The sequence below is a fragment of the Phacochoerus africanus genome, chromosome 4 (assembly GCF_016906955.1).
Source record: "Phacochoerus africanus isolate WHEZ1 chromosome 4, ROS_Pafr_v1, whole genome shotgun sequence".
In the NCBI taxonomy this organism is placed as follows: Eukaryota; Metazoa; Chordata; class Mammalia; order Artiodactyla; family Suidae; genus Phacochoerus; species Phacochoerus africanus.
In genome coordinates this window covers 139,652,457-139,672,304 of record NC_062547.1, presented here as the reverse complement: position 1 = coordinate 139,672,304, position 19,848 = coordinate 139,652,457, and the positions used below count along the sequence as shown (strand labels likewise).

The 19,848-nt window shown below is 46.9% G+C and overlaps 1 protein-coding gene across 1 annotated transcript in view; it reads left to right on the top strand.

Moving 5' to 3' along the window:
• The window catches only part of KLHL3 (kelch like family member 3), a 121,320-nt gene that overhangs the window by 82,304 nt on the left and 19,168 nt on the right, over nt 1-19,848 (top strand). Inside the window, exons 7-11 of the mRNA XM_047778696.1 lie at nt 579-695; nt 4,388-4,537; nt 16,639-16,756; nt 17,151-17,348; nt 18,815-18,916. Coding sequence (XP_047634652.1) covers nt 579-695; nt 4,388-4,537; nt 16,639-16,756; nt 17,151-17,348; nt 18,815-18,916 — 685 coding nt within the window. The remainder of the gene's footprint in view (nt 1-578; nt 696-4,387; nt 4,538-16,638; nt 16,757-17,150; nt 17,349-18,814; nt 18,917-19,848) is intronic.

The window sequence follows — 19,848 nt, the reverse complement described above, 5'->3', positions numbered from 1 at the left end:
AATGAAATCTCTCCTCAAAGGAGAGGTTCAACCAAAGGAGAAATATTTGCCATTCTCTGTCATTCAGTGTCACATTTGCCATTACAGCCAGCTTTTGCAGAGGATATCTTTATTGTTTTTCCTCTGCATTCAATAAACTTAGGGAGATAGATAAGGAGATGGTGTGGAGGGGGTGATGACTTTGCCCCCGGGCTTCTGGTCCTCTTGGGCAGTCTTTATGAAATTTGGTTCAGAGTTCCTGCTCTGTATTTCTACCCTGGAGTAATAACTGTTGGAATGGATTTTTATTTTGTGATGAACCTCGTTGACTCTGTGTTTGGGGCAGGAGGTTTATCATAGTATACGTGTGTGTGTGTGTGTGTGTGTGTGTGTGTGTGTTTGTGTGAGAGAGAGAGAAGATGAATTCACTCTTATGCCAGCTAGTAAAGAAAGAGTTTGTGTTTTTGTTTTATTTTAAATTTTGGACCTTAGGTTAAAGACCTTTGTTGATGACTTGTAACTTTTTCTTCTTTCAGGTTGAAGAAGTTGTCTGAAAGCTGTTTCTTCACTCGAATTACCTGTGTTGATTTTCCTTACAGGTATTTGAAGCTGTGATTTCATGGATCAATTATGAGAAAGAAACCCGTTTAGAGCACATGGCAAAGCTGATGGAACACGTCCGTCTCCCTCTCTTACCGAGAGATTACCTGGTGCAGGTGAGTGCTGGGTGAAGGACCAAGCACCTCCCTGCTCGCCCGGGGCCTCAAGGAGCAGCATGGGAAACCCGGGTTGTGTGGTGTGGTGAGGAGTTCTATGGGCTTTTTGTATGGCGTGAGGGCCCCAGCCCACTGGGTTAAGTGTGAGGTGTGGTGGTATAGGTTTCAGAGCACAGACTTGAGAATGCGACACAGGTTTAGTCCCTCCTCTCCTCTTCTTAGCTTTGAGTTTTCACCTCTTCAAGCTTCAGTTTCTTCTTCCACAGCAGAGAAATCATAACAGAGCCCAGCAGGGTTGTGGTGGGGACCGAGGGAGTTGTAAGTGTGCGGGGTTCAGCGTGGAGCTGGGCGTCACACGCAGGCCGTCGAAGCTAGCTGCTTTTGTTATAGAGGACCACAGCAAGAAGGGTCCTTTCCACCAGGTTTCTCTGTCCCCTGTTTACCTCATGTTAGGTGACTTGGAGCCCAATTCAGGACTGTTGAAAACCAGCCCCTCCCAGGTGTCTGTCATCTACGTCCTGCCAAACATGGCACCGCCTATTTTCTCCTTCCATCCTCATCACAGTCCCACGAGCAGAGGGCAGAACCTCCTTTCTTCACATGTGGGCCTTGAGGCTGATGGAGGTTGGATTTATCTGTGTTACTAGCTAGCAGGTGGCAGAGTTGGGATTCAAATTCAAGTCTGTCTGGCTCCAGAGCACCCATCTTCCCTGATATGACTCTGGGTCCATCATATGACTCACTTGGTCCCATAAATGGCATTACGTGTTTTCCAAGCAGACAGGATGAAACTTAACCAACGCCAAGGCAGTAGACCAGCCCTCACCTGTCCTGGAGAAGCCTCTGGGAGAAATGGCAGGTCTGAAGCAAAGGCAAACCTCAGTCCTCACACCTGGTGCAAAGAGCCCCTGTCCCTACAGGATTGTTTGGGGATAGAATGACGTAATCCGTATAAAGGCCGCAACCCAGCGCGGAGTGCTATTAGCACTGTCTTCACAACCACTGTTCTTGGTAGTGGCGGAAGGCAGGATCTTCAGCACTTGTAAGGTCTCCGCTTGTGACGCTGTTGACCACGGGCCTGGGGGGTCGGTGGAATGTTCTCTGAATCTCTGACCCTCAGCCCTCTTCCCAGGAGCTGGACGTGGACTCATGAGCCATTGCATGTGCCCTACCTTTAATACTGTGGTCGGTACCACCGCCACCTGGTGGCTGCATAGCCTTCCTGTAGAAAAGGCCCTTCAGTGGAGGGACCAAAGCCACCTGGACTCCCAGTGTTGGAGCCAAGCCTTCCACTGCCCTGCGTGGGGCCTGACCACAGGTAGAGGTGGATGCCTGGCCTCTAGCACAGTCCCGCTCCTACAGGGAGGCAGGCGGCCTGTGGTCTCGGCTGCCGGGGAAAGCTAAATGGGGCCTTAGAGACCCCTACTCGCAACCTCCATCAGGTGCCCACAACTGACCCTTAATGAAGACTTTGGGAAACAGTTCCGGGGGTATCAGGGCAAGGCCCGGTTTAGATCTGGGGGAGGGGCCGCAGGTGACGGCCATGAGAGCTGTTGAGGGGGACATTTTTTTTTTAAAGGGGTCTTTTCGGAACTTTTCAGAAGAAGATGTTTTATTAACACCCATTCAACCTTTAAACTTCAAGCTATATAACCCCTGGGTATGGCTGGTGGTGGAGAAGGAGAAACGGAGAGCTTTGGGCGGACTTGACCAATGTTGCTGCCTGGGGGAGGTGGTTTTTTGGTTGTTTTTGGTTTTATAACTAATATTTATTAGACTTCTATTAAATATTTGAAAATACTGTGCCAAATGTATAACATGCTATATATATCTTGTTTAAAAAATGTATTATTGTGATAAAGTATATATAACATAAACCTGGTCATTTTAACTCTTTTAAGTGTACCATTCAGTGGCATTAATTGCATTCACTATGCTGTACAACCATCACCATATCCATTCCTAAAACTTTTTCATCGCCCTAAATTGAAACTCTGTCCCCATGAAGTACTAACTCGGGGGAGCTTTTCATTCAAAGCTCAATGAGTTCTTTGGGAGAAGCAGCTATTTGTGCATTTCTCCTTCCTCCTAAGCTTTTAAAGATCCTCTTCTCCCCTTTTATATTCTTTTTAACTGGCCCTAAACATTTATGATTTGTTCCAACTTGCCTCAGTCTCTCAGTGGGATGGGAAAAAAAAAAAAAAAAAACCTAGGAAAAACAGAATGTCTCTGGGGATCGTCTCTGGGGATGGAGGTGCCTAGAGACAGAGGAGGTGCTGTCTCCCTCATTCTTTTCCTGCCAGTGCTGTCCAGCAGGTGAGGGCCCCGGCCACATTATCATTCCTAGCTCAGGTGGGGACCTAGGAGAGGCTCGGCCTGGCCTGTGCCTGACAGCTTGAGGGCTGACATAATGGAGGTGGGGAGGCCCTGCTCATTTTCTTTTCTTTTTGTCTTTTTGCCTTTTCTTGAGCCGCTCCCTCGGCATAGGGAGATTCCCAGGCTAGGGGCCAGAGCCACAGCAACACGGGATCCGAGAACCACGTCTGCGACCTACACCACAGCTCATGGCAATGCTGGATCCTTAACCCACGGAGCAAGGCCAGGGATCGAACTCACAACCTCATGGTTCCTAGTCGGATTCGTTAACCACTGCGCCACGATGGGAACTCCAGGCCCTGCTCATTTTCTGACTGGACCTGAGGGCCCCAGGGTTAGAACCTTTGTCTTGATCATTTTCTTCCCAGGAACCAGCAGTGAGCTACCCAAGCAGGAGACGTTCAACCCCTGCCAGCTGCGGAAGGCAGCTGACCTTTGCCAGCAGCTCCCAAACACTCCAGTAGGGAAAGCACGAAGTAGCCTCCGAAGACCACCCCCCACGGACAGGCCACAGAGCAATGTGACCTGTGCCCAAGGGCCGCGATTTGAGAATCAGAGGACCAGTGTGCCTCCCCCTTCGCTTTGCTCATGAAATATTTAGGCTTACCCTTGCTGAGCACCTGCTCGAGTCCTTCGCTCTAGAATAGATGTAATGATGCTGTGGGCCCAGCTTAGATGAGTCCAAGCGGAGGTCAGTAGGTGGGACTTTTGTGCAGGACATTCTTTCTGCTCTGCTGCCAGGGCTCCATTAGAGAACTCGGCACCGGCCACTTCTCCCTGAGGCTTGTGCTGTGAGAAAACAGATGTGGATTCTCGTTGACGCTCACCTTATTGTACCCAGTTCCTTCAAGTTTGGCCAGTTGGTCTCACGTCTTCCTTTTCCTCTCCCTCTGACCTATCTGACCTTGGCCTTAAACATTATAATATGTTCAAACCACGAGGTGTGTGGGAAGAAGCTTTTGGGACAACCAGTTGTCTTTGTTTTGCAAAATCTCATTTAAGCCTGTAAACGAACAAAACCTGTGAAGGGGAGACTTTAATATGCCCATTTTACAGATGAGGAAACTGAGAAGCATGGGAGTTAAACGGTAGAGCTGGGATTTGTATCCCTGTCGGCTTGATGCCAGAGCTTAATCACTTACTCCAGTGCGCTCTTGAGATGCAGGAGGTGGGCACTAAGCCGTCACTCTGTGGACCCTTGTCTTGGGGTCCAAGATGAGGCGGTGTGGGAGCGTGGGAATGAGCAGCCTGGGGAGACGGCTTGGGAAACGGGGCCGAGCTCTGCTCCGGGATCACCTATGGGTTATTACCTCTAGACAGTTGAAGAAGAAGCTTTGATAAAGAATAACAACACCTGTAAGGACTTCCTCATCGAGGCCATGAAATACCATCTGCTCCCTCTGGATCAGAGGCTCTTGATTAAAAACCCAAGGACCAAGCCTAGGACTCCAGTCAGCCTGCCCAAGGTAAGCCCTCGCCCAGGCACAGCCAAGAGCTGGGACTGTGACCTGGGAAATGGCCTTCCACTCCCATTTCCAAGTCTCTCCTGCCCCGTGGCTGCCCTGCATCTTGGTTGTATTTACCGCTTAGGACGTGGAGTCTGCTGGTTCCCCCTGAATCTGCTGGTGCCTCTCTTTCTTCCGGGGTCTTCCTTTGCTAAGAGTTTCAAGGTAACCTTCAGTGTCACCAGGGAGGTTTGAGAATAACTCAGAATAACTCTTGACTTAGTGATGGCCACAGCAGTCCTCTTTCTTGACTGTTCGTTGAGTCAGAACAGCCTGGGTCTGGTTTCTCCCCTCACTCCAGAACCGTAAAGCACAGCTAGGGCTGCCAGAGGAGAGAAGCGACCTTAAGGAGCCCAACAGGTAATGAAGGGCGAGAAGGGAGTCGGAGGGAAGAGAACGTGGGAGGGGGTGGCTGGCGGAGGGAAGGATGAGCGCAGGAGGGGATGCCGTGGTTTGAGGGTCTGTGCTGGGTGCTGGCTGCTCTGGTTCCCTGCAAGTGCCCCCCTCCCCGGTCCTTGGGTCCCTCTCCTGCAGAATGAAGGATGCTGCACTAGATGACCTCTGAAGGCCTTCCTGACTTGGCACTCGAGTCATCTTTCCAGGATCCTAACACATGAAGTCTGGGGGAAGGTTCCCGCCGACCCAGGAGGAAGAGTGGAGGAGGGAGTGAGTCGTGGTGGCTCACAGCACGAGGAGGCAGCACCCGGGCACGTGTAAGGCCCTGGCCTTGTCTTGCTCCTTCCCTTACTGCCTGCCTGCTGCTTTCAGGAAGGGTTTCGAGGGGCTGGAGAAGTATGTTGTTTAAGACCAGATACTTGTATTCTCCAGGGTTTGCTGCTCCTTCTCTCTGCTCTGGTCTGTGACCCCAGATCATGGAGAATAGAGTGGTTGTGATGTGAACGAAGGTTCCAAATGTCCCAGATAATATGAGCCGCTGACGTTTATTGAGTACTTGTTATGGCCGAGCAGTGAGCTCAAGTATTACATGGAAGGAAGAGGCAGTTACCCTAGTGCTGCAGGGAGGAAACTGAGGCTCAGAGATGAAGGGACGTTCCCCAAGTCAGCACAGTCACTGTGGTGGCACCAGGGTTTGAACCGAGTTTTTCTCCCTCTGCAGACCTGTTCTCTGAACCCTACCATCCTGCATCTAGCTCCACCTTTATGGACCTGAGAGTCTTAGCTACCTCTCGTCCGGTGCCAGCTGGGAGGGGCCACTTTAGTCCGACGGGCCATTTGCCTTATTGCATGTTGGTGTTTTGTTTTGTTAGAATATTGCATCAAGTTTTCTTTATAGTTTTCAAAATGAAAATAACTTAGCTTTCTTTGATTATGGAAATATGTGCTCACTGTAGACTATTTTAAAAGGATACTGCAATTTTGAAATAAGGTAAAAATCACCTGAAATCCCTCCAACAGGGACAGTCACTGCTATCGCTTTGGTGAATTTCCTTCCAGACATTTCTTTGTGCACTTCTTCACAAATAGATCAAAATGTACACTTTTAGATAAATGGAATCTTGCTGCACAGATTGAAGTCTTTTTTTTTTTTTTTTAAATCTCCTACTCAACCAGATGCTACATTCTACTTTCAATGTTATCAGTATGGGTAAAGCCAGCATTTAAATTGTAATAGGTGAATGATGTTTAATTATTCTTATGTACCATTATTTATTTCACTGTCCTCTGTTGATGGGCCTTGCAATAAATTCCTTTTTTAAAATATCTAAATATTTCTGTGTCAAATACCGTGTAAAAGATGGCATCTTGTTTTGGTTTGCATTTCTTTAATTGTGAGTAAGATTAATCTTGTTCCATAGTATTATTGGCATTTAAATTTTGAGGGGGCGAATTCTCTGTTTATGTCCTTTGCTTGTTTTTCTAATAGACTATGTGTTTTTTTCTAATTGAAGAATAGCTGATTTACAGTGTTGTCTTAGATTCAGGTATACAGCAGAGTGATTTAGATGTATATATTTTATATTCTTTTCAGTTGTAGGTTGTTACAAGATACTGAATATAGGTCTCTGTGCTCTGTACAGTAGGTCTCTGTTGTTGATCTGTTTGTTATATAGTTGTGTGTATCTGTTAATTCCAAACTCCTAATCTGTCCTCCCTTCTCTTTCTCCTTTGGTAGCCCTGTTTGTATTCTAGGTCTGTAAGTCCTTCTCTTTTGTAAATAAGATCATTTGTATTACTTTTTTGGATTCCGCACATAAGTGATGTCATATGATACTTGTCTTTCTCTGTCTGACTTACTTTACTCAGCATGATAATCTCTAGGTTGATCCATGTTGCTGGAAACGGCCCTTTTTCATTGTTTCTTACGGCTGAGTAACCTCCATTGTATATATAGACCACATCTTCTTAATCCATCCGTTTGCCATGGACATTTAAGTTGCTTCCATGTCTTGGCTATTGTAAATAGTGCTGCTGTGAACATTTGGGTGCATGTACGTTTTTGAATTAGAGTTTTCATCTTTTCTGGATGTATGCCTGGGAGTGGAATTGCTGAATCGTATGGTAACTCTATTTTCCGTTTTTAAATGGACCTACATTGGATTTTTTTAAATTTTGGTTCTTAAGTATCTTTTTAAAGAGTTTAGGCCTATGTATGTAGTTCAGATTTTTTTTTTCTTAGTTTACAGTTTGTCCCTAAATTTGTTTATCATAACCTTTTTTTAAATCCTGAAGAACAGTAAGTAGTCAAATGGATCTGTCTTTTGCTTTATAGCTTAGAAATGTTTGTCCTACTCTGAGATTGAAAAAAGAAATATTCCATGTTTTCTTCAAGTATTTTTATGTTTTACATTTGTGTCTTTGGTGAACTTAGTGTTTATTTTGGCATAAGGAATAAGGGTGGGAATCCAGCTTCATTTGTATTGCAAAGCATGAGCCAGTTACCTCAGAGCTGTTATTAAATAATCTCCCTCTCTCCCATGGATTTGAATATTGCCTTCATTATGACCTAAATTTATACCAGCTTTGTGTCAGGAGAACATTGATTTTAAGGTGCACTGTTGTTTCGTTTGGAGGTGGTTTTTTACAGCCTGGGTTTTCCTCTTTGGAGAGTGAGGTTCTCCTATGTGATGTCAGGTTAACGGCGTCTTTTCCTGGGTAGTATATTCTGGAGCCAAAGAAATGGTGCGGAGCTGGAGACCAGTGACCTCTCCTCTTCTAGACGCCACATCTAGCTTTGACCACATACACACACACAAAGACAGTTTGGAAAACCAAAGAGCCAGTTTGTGTTGGAGCCTGGACTGAGCGTGCTGAGACCCTCCCTCCCATACACACACACCCTGCACCTCTTCCCAGATATGGAGCCTCTTCTGTAGCTGAGAAGCATCTACTCCTTGTTTCCGGAGGCCAGAGTTGTCCCTCTGTCACCTCTACTCCTTAGGAAACATTTTCAGAATGAAAATGTTTAGATTTCTGGGCACATAGAGTTCTGCAGGCAACTAGAACCATGTTATCCTTGGAGGCTGCTAAAGGAATTTTTAAGAATCAGTGTTTCTCTTTGCCTGATTATTCCCCCAGATTTAATCTTTGGATGATTGGAGGTTATGTTGTCCTGCCTGCTTCTCCAGCTCTGTTCCTGTCACCATGGTTTGGGCGCTTAAATTAACAAGGGGACCCCTCACTCTCGGTTTGAGGAGTGGGCTGTGCTCAGGGAGCGGTCCCTTTGGGGATTGTAGATTGCACATTACCTCATTAAATCGGGACAGTCACTGGTGAGTGCCAGTCATAGCCCTCCCTAACTGAGTTCGCTCAGAGAGGTTAAGTGACTTGCCCCATTACACAGCCAGTAGGTGCAGAGCTGGGGTTTGAACAGGCTGTGTTCCACTCCAGTGTCTGTCCCCCTCCCTCTCCTCCTTCTTCTTTCTCATCACATTATCTTTTAATTAAAGCCCTGTAGTATCCCATTCATCTCATTAAGAGATGCATTTCTAATACATTCATTTCTTTTTTTTTTTAATTAAAACTATATTTTTAGAGCCATTTTAGGCCCACAGCAAAATTGAGGGGAAGGTACAGAGATTTCCCATTTCTATCTTCATACATGCATAGCTTCCCTGACTATCAATATCCCTTTCCTTTAAATTCAGATTTATTGAGGTGTAATAATTTATTCACAGTAAAATTTGTTCTTTTTAGGGATGCAGTTTGATGAGTTGTGGGTGACAAATGCATATAATCATATAAAACACTGTCGTAGTAAAAATGTACAGTATTTTAACCCCCCTTCAAAGTTCCCTTGTGCTGCTTTGTTGTCAAGCCCCTTCTCCCACCCTCACAGCTACTGATTTGATTTCTGTTCTTACAGTCTTCTCTTTTCTAGAATGTCATGTAAATGTAATCACGCCATTTGCAGCTTTTGGAGCATGCCTTCTTTCTCTTAGTATCATGCTTTTGAGATTCACCCACAGTGTTGCATGTTTCAAGAGTTCGTTCCTTTTTGTTGCTAAGGAATACTCCGTTGTATGGATGTGCTGTAAATTGTTTATCCATTCGCCAGTTGATGGACAATTCAGTGTCCGGTTTTTGGCTATTACAAATAAAGCTGCTTTGAACAGTAACTTACAGATCTTTGCGTGGACAGATATTTTAATTTCTTTTGCATAAATACTTTAAATTCTCTTGGGAGGAGAATTGTTGGGCTGAATGGTAAGTATATGTTTACCTTTGTAAGAAATTGCGAAACTATTTTGCAAGATGACTGTGCCATCATGCATCCCCAGTAACAATGTATGAGAGTTCCAATGCCTCCACTGCCTCACCTCCACTTGTGTTACATGTTTTTTTTAAAACTTTGGCCATTCTGGTAGGTGTGTGGTAGTGTCTCGCTGTAGTTTTAATATGCATTTCTCTAGCATTTAATGATGTTGAGCATCTTTCCATGTTTATATGCCATTTGTATGTCTTCTTTGGTGAAGTCTTGGTTAAACTCTTTCCTCATCTAAAAAATTGGGTTGTTTTCTAATTATTGAGTTGTAAGAATTCTTTATAGGTCTGGTCAACTCATGGTCTGTGCTTCTGACCATGACCCAGTACTAACCCCACAATGATGATGAATGATGAGAGTAGCAAGTCTCAGTTGCTTAGCATGTAGCACACCGGGTGCCGAGCACTGGGCTGAGTGATTTACACTTATCATCTCGTAGGATTTTCAGAATTGTCATCATCCCCATTTTACATGTGAGGAGGTTGGATCTTGGGTTATCTAATATAATTTCTGTATTATAGAGTACCCTAACCTTGCTGGCTTAACCCAACAAACATTTGTTATCTCATAGTTCCTGCGGTCAGGGATCCTGGAGAGGCTTAGCTGGGTGGTCCTGGTCCGGGCCTCTTGTGAAGCTGTAGCTGAACTTGGGACTGCAGTCATCCCCCAGGCTCATTTGGGAGGAGCTGTGACTCTGAGCTCAGTCTCCTGGTTGCTTGTGGGCACCTGTTCCCCACCCTGTGGGCCTCCCTATAAGCTGCTCGGGTGTCTTCATGACATGGCAGCTGGCTTTCCCCAGAGTGAGTGATTCTACGGTGAAAGAATGAGCGAGCACGCCGTGACAGAAGTTGTCATCGTTCAGCAGCCTTCTCTTAAAGTAATGTCCCATCACACCTGCTGTATTTTTTTTTTTTTTTTTGCTAGATGCAAGTCAGCAAGTTTAGCCCACACTCAAGGGAGGAGGTGATGATTAAGTTCCATGTCTTGAGTGGAGGAGTATCAGAGAATTTGTGATGTGTCCGTAAGCACAGCTAGCAATAGCTGAGCTGGGATTTAAGCCCAGGGTGACTGACTCCAGACCCTGCCCCCACATTCCACAAAAGCATTTCAGCTGAGTACTGGATAGAAAGAAACCTGACTCCTGCCCTCTGGGGGTTTTTAAGAAGACCCTCTGAGAAAGTACAATAGAAATCTATGTGTCCAAATAAGTGAGGAAGAGAAGTTAGGAGACAGTGGGGCTGCTTGGAGGAGCCACCACAGAAATTCTCGGGGCCAGCTAGTCTGGTCTTGCGTGCATTGCGTCTAAGTTGGCTTTCTGACAGAGCTGACTTTGAGAAACAAGTGGAGAGAGATGTGCATGTCCTCAGCAATTCTCAGCCGTGAACCTTGTTGCTGGCCAGGCCCCCTCTCTGAACGAAATAGGACTCTGCCTTGAGATAGCTGCCGAGGCTAATAAGGGTGTCTTTCCTGAGCCACACATGCACTAATGATACTGACACATTCAAGCTGGGACAGCGAATAGCATCATCTGGGCTCCCACACATCCATCGCCCAGCACTTTCCCTGTGGCGGGGTTGCCATGGACAACCAGGGGCTGTCTCCCACGTTACTCAGCGCCACAGATGGTAGCAGGGAAAGGAGGTTCCAGGAAGATGCAAATGAACCCTTCGGAGATGTACTGAACCTGGCACTTGTCACTGTCATATCAATTCAGCTGACATCTCTATTCAGCTTTTTAAAATGACACCAAAGATCCATTGGGGCTGGAGGTGGGTGGCTTCCTCCTGAGTTGGGCTGTCATGCTTTCAGAAGCCCATGTTGGAAACAGGGCTGTTGACATGGTGGCTGGGATGACTTTTCACCTGGGCCAGGCCCAGAGGTGGCCCTTCCCCTCCCCCATTTGGTCCTTTCAATGGACCCAGGCCACACCCTAGAAGAGACCCTGGGGTCTTGTAAAAACCCCATCCTTATCCCTGGCATTATGGGTACTCACTCTCCCATTCACAGATTGCATGCGTTCTTTCCTGCTCCTGGTTGGGAATCTGTGTTTTTTTTAGCAACTACCTTAAACAAGTCTTCCGCCTCGACCTCGTCATGCTCCTTCGGATGAATTTTTGGTGTTAGCCCTGCGGCCCCACGCACCAGGGTAAGAGAGACTCTCGCTTCCTGCCCTGGCCCGAGGGACCGACTGGCTGGGCCTGCCTTCTGCCCGGCTCACCGGTCATGGAAGAGAGTTTGGATACACGCTCTGCTCTTGCCTGATGAACGAAGGGTGCAGAGCCCGAGTGGTTCCTTTCACCTGAGTGCAGAGCCTGATGAGTTCCAGTTAGGGTCCTGAAATGCCAGGAGGCATGAAAGCTCTGCGCAGTTCACTTGCTGCTGTTCCCCTGGCTAGTGGGTTACCTAATAGCTTTCGGACTCAGACTGGTTGTCATATTGTCAGGGGGGCCCCACATGGCTTGGCTTTCCCAGTCACACTGGTGGAGTCAGACTCATCCTCGTGAAAGAAATAGCATCACATATGTATTTGAAAACTGTCTTGTTATGCTGAGGGTGCAGCTTCCTTCCTAAGGAATTAGGCAGTCTTTCCATGGCCTCGCCAGTGTCCCTGAAGTAAATGGCCATTTGACTTTGCAAAGCGAGAGTCTCTTTCTTGGAAGCTGTCAGATGGCCGTGCCCCTTACCGTGGCGTCTGGTTCCCCAGTGTTCTCTCACCAGGACGTCTGCAGCCTTCAACCCAGGACGACTGAGCCTTGGAGTCAGGACCCCAGGGTGCCCTGCAGGACTCCGACGTACACTGCTGATCTGGAGTGTGATTCACTTAGGTTTGGTCCAGTACATTTGTTAGCCTGGAACCAGGTCTTTGGTTGTGATTCCCCTGACCCCTGGTAGTTCTTACTCAGGGTTACCTTGAAAGATAAATGTTAGAAAGAGTGATCATTCACTAAGCTGATATCTATTGAATTTCTATTAAAGCAATTTCTGTTCAAGACCTTACGCATTTTTAGTGATTTGGCATCTAGGGATGTCGGGGAGAGAAAGAAAGAAATAGGACTGTTGAACTCTTTGAGCCTGAGATTTTCGAGAAATGTAGAATTCGGGCTTGCGAGAAAGAACGGGGCAAGTCTCTTCTTGCCCCGCCATACCGTGGTTTTCTTCAGTAGCTAGAGGTTTACAGTTTCAGGGATATAAGACATGCAGACATGGGGGAATACTCCTTTTTGTCTTAACTGGTTGCTAAGATTAGGTATCTATGGAAACAAGCATCCATTAGTAGGCAGGATAGGAAATGTATGCTTTTTACGCTGCACGATTACACAGTGATGAGTGTAGCGTAAGATGGCTTTTGCAAGACCTGCCACAGAAATTGGATTTCTTTTGCCGTGGAGAGAAGCAGAAAATACGCCTACTCCTCCCCCTGCCGTGAGCCTACCTCCGCACTTTCAGAAACCAGTGGTCCTATCCCCACAAAGACCTCATAATTGCTCTTCCCAGATCATTGTACAAGTTTGTAATTTTAAAAGTCGTTTCTCACTAGTGGTTTTATGAACTCAAAGGCAAGTTTATTTTGAAAACCTTGTTCTGCATTGCTTTTATCTTTCTACTTGGGTTTTACTTTAACATTAAAAAATGTTACATTTCTATGATATTTGTTTCCGTGTTACTGTGACAGTTTTCAGAGATGAGTGCTGGATTTCCTCCAACAAGAATGTACCTCCCAACTCTGGCGGAAGGATGGTTTCTAAATCATGGTTAATTCCCTTGAAGCTTTGCCTTTTTTACTTACAGAAGAAGCCTTGACAGCTTGTGCAAAGAATAAACAGTCTTCTTCTGGTGGTTGAGTCCAAAGATGGAAAAGCTCTCTTTATCTTTTTATGGTTTCCCCAAATTCTGTCCCCAGAGTTGAAATATGGCGTCCAGTATGTCTTAACCCAAGAAAGTAACATTCTGGCCTATGTATGTTTGTTTGTTTTTTTTTTTTCCATTTAACTCTGTATTTTTTCATTTAACTCTTTGCATATGGTATTTACTATTCATTTATTCTTTATTCCAAATAATTATTTGAGTCATCACTTTTGCTTAACCCTAGATAAGCCCTAGGGGTTATCTTGGTGATTGAGGCAGATACATTTTTTTTCTGTGCTGGTAGGGCTCAGTGTCTAGAAGGGGAGGCAAGGTTACCAGACAGTTATGGGACAAAGTGGGTCACTTCTTGCGGGAGAACCCAGGGTGTCTGTGACCTCAGAGAAGTATTTGTAACTCTGCTTTGGAGGTTAGAGAGGTCCTCCTGGAGGAAGTGATGTGTAAACGGAGACCTGAGAGATAAACAGGTCTTAGATTAGAGTGGGGGCATCAGATGGGGGGAGGAGTGTTTCAAGGAGGGGGAACAGAATGTGTGAGGGTGTTGGGTGCCTGAGGTCACTGTAGAAAGAAAGCTGAAAACTGGTTTTATTCCCACTTAGCCCCAAAAATCAGATTTCAAAGAAAATCCCTGCAATAGTTTGACTTCATTTTAACATTAACAACTGAAAACCAGAAGGACATTGCAAGTTCTAGGTATGTTTGTGAACATGGGAAGTCATTTGGCCCTGGAGGAGTGAGCTGGGCCTTGTCTGAAGTTTGCCAAGAAGCTGTGTTCATTTTCACACACCCCCTCCCCCAAACTGTTTATGGATGCCTGTCTAAGTCAAAAATTGCAGATGGGAAGTAATGTAGAATTCAGCATCTCTCTGAAAAGGGCTGCTTGTGGTGCAGAGCAGTGGATCCTGTGAGCAGAGGAAAGTCCAATGCGGAACTTTTATTTCTGGAGGCAACAGCAGCTCAAACCCTGGATTGTGTGTCCTGGGTTCCTTTGGAATATTCCAGAAGGTAGAACTGAATTCTGTGTTTGAACATTGGCCACTTACATTTGGTCTTGGAATTGGAGTTACTGGAGTTACTGTGGAGTAACTCTGAGGACTGGCGACCCCTCCCCCCAACATGGGCAGCGGATGAGCCTGCGTCTGCAGTCTTGGGGCGTGAATACTTGATCTGGAGTGATGGTCATCAGCTCTGTATCTGCCTCCCCATGTGGTGGGTAATACTTACTTGAGGGCACTCTCACAGATTTTGATGATAACTTTTTTCCCCGGAAATACACTCTGGGGAAGGAAAGAGCACTCTGGTCATTTTAACGGCAGAAATGTTTAATGGCTCATCATCAGGAAATCCCTGTGTCTGTGGGTTAGGGCAGTGGTTCTCAAAGAATGACTCTTGGACCAGCAGCACCGGCATCAAACCGGAACGTGTTAGAAAGGCACATTCTCACTCCCACCTCAGTCCTACTGAATCAGAAACTCTGGGCAGAGGGCCCAGTGATTTGTGTCTTAACAAGCCCTCAAGGTGATTCTGATGCCTACTAAAGTTTGAGGGCCACTGGGGTAATTAAGACAAGCTACAGGTAATGAGAAGATCCTGGGACTTAAATCGACTGATGCCGGAGACTTCGTTGCTCTCTCTCCACTTAAGAAATATCTTGGAATGAGTGAGTGAGAGTGATGTGATTATGGGGACAGCCATGAATTTGTACATGTTTATTGAAATATGTAAACCATTATTAACTTTGGGTATTTTAATTTTTATTTATTAATGGCACTCACAAAAGTCATAGCAGTGGGGAACACCACAGTTCAATACTGAAGTTCTAGTGCTGCAGCCAGATCAGTAGCTTCTGGTTTTCTTGTTTTGATTACTCCCTACACTAAGAAATATGTTTATTTTTATTTTTTGTCTTTTTGCCATTTTCTTGGGCCGCTCCCGCGGCATATGGAGGTTCCCAGGCTAGGGGTCGAATCGGAGCTGTAGCCACCGGCCTACGCCAGAGCCACAGCAATGCGGGATCTGAGCCGCGTCTGCAACCTACACCACAGCTCACGGCAACGCCGGATCGTTAACCCACTGAGCAAGGGCAGGGACCGAACCCGCAACCTCATGGTTCCTAGTCGGATTTGTTAACCACTGCGCCACGACGGGAACTCCAGAAATATGTTTAAATTGCCTTTTCAGGAGACACATACATGTGTGTATAAGCAGAACAAATATTTGATGGAATAACACCCTTACTGTATTTTCTGTGCTGTTCTTGTTAAAAAGCATGCTGGTTGCAACCCATTAAATTGATTTCATAATCTCATGACCCACAAACAAAATGTGACCTGCAGTTGGTAAAACGTGGCATGGTGAGCTGTCCTGGCATAGACCTGTCTCTAGAGCAGGAGAGGACTGGGGCTGCCCTCCTCTCTGTGTCAGGTGCATGTAGCTTTCCCTTGCTCTTCTGCTGCTCTTAGCTGTGTGGTCTTGGGCAGTGTACCTGTGTTATATGAGCCTTACTCTCCTGAACTGCCAGTAATGATACTCTTAACCTCACAGAGTTGTGGTGATAAATGACGACATTCTTCGCACAGTGATTGGCAGTGGCAGCTACTACTTTACTTGTGGAAATAGTACTAGAGCACTGTTTTTTTCAGAACTTCATCAGTTATATACATTTTTGTGGCAACCAGCACAAAGTGGTGTCTCAAATTTTTTCCCAAATGGTGACAAATAAGTGCCCCCTATAGTCTATGCATTCAGAAATATTTTTGAATTAATTTTATCTTAAGAACGCATCCACCTTCTGTATATTCTAAAGTATATTCAGATGTTGATATTTATATTTTTTGGAATGTTTTGTTTTGATGGAAAATTTAGTCCTCCCCTACCCTGAAACCCTTGAGGATACTGAGATTGCAAAGATGCCCCAAGCACATACCCCCACATAGCACTGAACAGGTGCACTTGGGAAGCGGATAAATTATGCTTGTGTTTCTGTGGGAAGATGATCCTTAGACTTTTCTTTTTCTTTTTTTGTCCCCCCCCCTTTTGTTTTTGTGTTTTCTAGGGCTGCACCTGCGGCATATGGAGGTTCCCAGGCTAGGGGTCTAATCCGAGCTGTAGCTGCCGGCCTTCACCACAGCCACAGCAACGCGGGATCCGAGCCGCATCTGCGACCTACACCACAGCTCATGGCAACGCCAGATCCCTAACCCACTGAGCAAGGCCAGGGATCGAACCTGCAACCTCATGGTTCCTAGTCGGATTCGATAGCCACTGAGCCACGACGGGAACTCCCTTAGACTTTTCTTGAATGTTCATATGTGTTGGTGATTGGGGCAGCATCTTAATGTATGTAGCTCTGTAAACTGGCCTCTCAGATCACCCATGGATTCTGGGCATTGAGCATGTGGAAGTAACAGGGATTGGTTACCCATGAAGCTGGATGTTGGAGAGACCCAGCTAATGTCCACTTGTCTTTCTGGAGGTCATGATCGTGGTTGGTGGCCAAGCACCCAAGGCGATCCGCAGTGTGGAGTGCTATGATTTCGAGGAGGACCGGTGGGACCAGATTGCCGAGCTTCCCTCCAGGAGATGCAGAGCAGGTGAGCGTGTGTGCTGGCCGCCTCTGCCATCTTGTCTCTACTGGGTGCTCAAACCACTTGCAGCTCCTTGTTTCTGCAAACGCCTGTGCATTCAAGACTCCCTTCCTTTCCCTTCCTCACCTGCATAGTTTCTAGCTGCACCTTCTGGGATCAGTTCCTGTGTGCTCAGGCACTTCAAGCAAGCCAAGTATTTGTTTGAATCAAGCCAAATTAGACAAGGAAATGTGAGATGGAATCCATGTGAGTCCCACAGTGACTTCCAAACATCTGAAGCTGGAAATCACCTCCTGTGGTCAATTATTTGCATTCCTACCTTCTTCCCCCATTGTCACTCTTCAGCGTGAGTCATCAGTCCTCTGAGATGACTTTGATGCCTTGGTTTCCTGTGTCTCAGGTGTAGTGTTCATGGCTGGCCATGTGTACGCCGTGGGCGGGTTTAATGGCTCTCTGCGCGTGCGGACCGTGGACGTGTATGATGGGGTGAAGGACCAGTGGACATCCATCGCCAGCATGCAGGAGCGCCGGAGCACGCTGGGCGCTGCTGTGCTCAACGACCTGCTCTACGCCGTGGGAGGCTTTGATGGCAGTACTGGTAGGTCCTGGACTCAGCCCCACTTCGTCCCAGCCTGGGACCCGCCTTGCATACAACCTGATTTGCTCAGCCAGTTCCTTGGCCAGCCTTCTGTCCCTCTGTAGCCACTGCCCCAAGAATATACCCATCTTCCCTCCTTTCCCAGCTTGCATGTCAGAGCCAGATCTTTCTACACACAGAGTATGTAACTGCCCATGTGCCGTCATTTCTAGAGGCCCTTTTCTCTTCTCAGTGTCTGGGAACTCATTTACCAGGGGATGAGACTTAGAGCAAGTTCAGCCAGACAGTGTCTCAGGACTCTGGTCTGAACCCTTTGCTGAGCAGATGGGGGAACTGAGCTTCAGCCGTGGGACGAGACCTGGCTCAGGTCATGCAGTCTTTTTCCATGGCCCTTTCTGCTGTGCCACCAAAGCTTTGCAAGGCTGTTCCATTGCAGACACACCCCCTTGTTCCTGGCTTTTTCTAGCTGTGAAGTTCAAATAGGAAACTACTAGTGGGTGTGGACTTGGAGAAGCTGTCTTATCTCTCCTCTCTAGGTGGATGGCTTTGGAAACAGTAAGTCTGTTAAACTAAAATGATAGCCTTTGGCCCCCAGTGACATGAAAAACGCATGTTTTGCTTCTCTGAAATTTCACTGATTGGCCTTTTCTTTGCCTCTTTCATATAATTCCAGAGTCTACAGCCCCTCTAGAGCGGGACCTGAGACTGTGGAGAACAAAGAGAAGTGGGGACATTGTTTCTTTTGGGCCTGGCTTTTGGCTGCCGGTGGAAAACTTGACTAAACTGTAGCCTAAACAAATGAGAGCTTTTATTTTACTAATGAAACAAGAAGTCCAGAGGTTGGCAGATGCTGACTTGTCCAGTTGCTCGAGGATATCGGGACCAATTCTTTAAGGGTCTCTTGGCCTTATCCTCATGATCACAAGGTGGCTGCTATAGTTCCAGGCAACACATTTGTGTTCCAGGTAGCAAGAAGCAGGGATGGATGGCACATGTATCAGGAAAGCAAAGGCTGTTGCAGAACCTCTCTTGGACTTCTGCTTAGGTTGCACAGACCTGGTCACCCCCACCCCCGCTGCCCGAGCTCCAAGGGAGTCTGGGAAGGCAGGTTTTTAGCTTTCCAGCCTCTGAAGTAGAGGGAGATAAGAAAATAAAAAAGGGTTGGAATAGGTGTTCAGTGAGGCAGCCTCAGGTGTTGATTCCATTCTGTTCGTTTAATGATTTACATCCTGGCCCCATCCTCTCACAGCCCAGCCTCCAGGTCAGGTCTCAGTGGTCCCCTCAGGCAGACACAGTGTAAATGGGCTTCAGGGAGGTGGCGTGGGCCACAGAGGGAGCGGAGGTGATGCTGAGTCCTACACCCAGGTTTCCAGCCCCCAGGTCTGCACTCTTGCCCTGTCCTCACCGTTAGCACGGCAGGGGGAGGCCTGGCACTGTAGAAATCTCATGAGTCTCTTGTCTCCCAGGCCTGGCGTCAGTGGAAGCCTACAGCTACAAGACCAACGAGTGGTTCTTCGTGGCCCCAATGAACACGCGACGTAGCAGTGTGGGTGTGGGCGTCGTGGAGGGTAAGGAGCTGCAGTGGGTCGTGCTCATTCCTGTCTTGGCCCCTGGCCTCTTCCTGCTGTCACTGCTCTGGGTCAGGGACTCATACCCGGATTTAGCAGATGCGGAAAGTTGAGGCTGGGAGAGGTGCAGCTCTTGGCTCAAGGCCGGACAGTGGATGAGCTACGCTGGGGGAGTGAGAGGAGCCCGTCACTTTGGCCACTTGTCTCTGTTGCAGGTTGGGTGATCCAGAGTCAGTACACAGCCCAGGAGTATAATGTAGAGAGGGTGGGAGTTAATTGCTTAATTCTGTCCTCATGCTCACACGTTGAACGCTATTAACAGAGCCCCGAGTGAGCTGATTAGTCGCTTCAGGGCGGGTTGGTGGTGGAGTCCTGCTCTGGGCAGGAAAGGTGTGTGTGGTGAGGCAGCAGGGAGCAGTGAGGCAGCAGAGAGCGGTGAGGTCTGGGGTCTGCTTAGATAGTGCCCTGTAGTTTGTCAGTAGCGTCTGAGTTGCAGAGGGGAAATTGATGCAGCCCACACTAGTAGAGAGCATCGCCACTCCCAGAACCCGGGTCTTCTGACTCAAAACTCAGAACGTTAGCAAATGCTAACAGAGTTTCATAAATACATGTGAATTCAACATGTTAGAGCATAGAGTATTATTTGGACTAAAACATACTTTGCAGGACAGCACTGATTCACTTGCTCAAGTGAGAATCGAGCTGGAAATCTGCATTCACATGTACACACAGGCATCCTCTGACTCACGTGCACTCACGAGAGCACAGACATACTTTGGGGAGAGTGTAACGTGCAATGAGTTAATAGGAGAAAGGTTCTTTAATAGAAAGATGTTTTTTCTCTCACTGCATTTCCCAGTCCTTACCAGTTCATGTAGTTTAAATTTTAATGTGGAAGTGTGTTGTTCTATACGGAAAGACTCAGCTTAGTG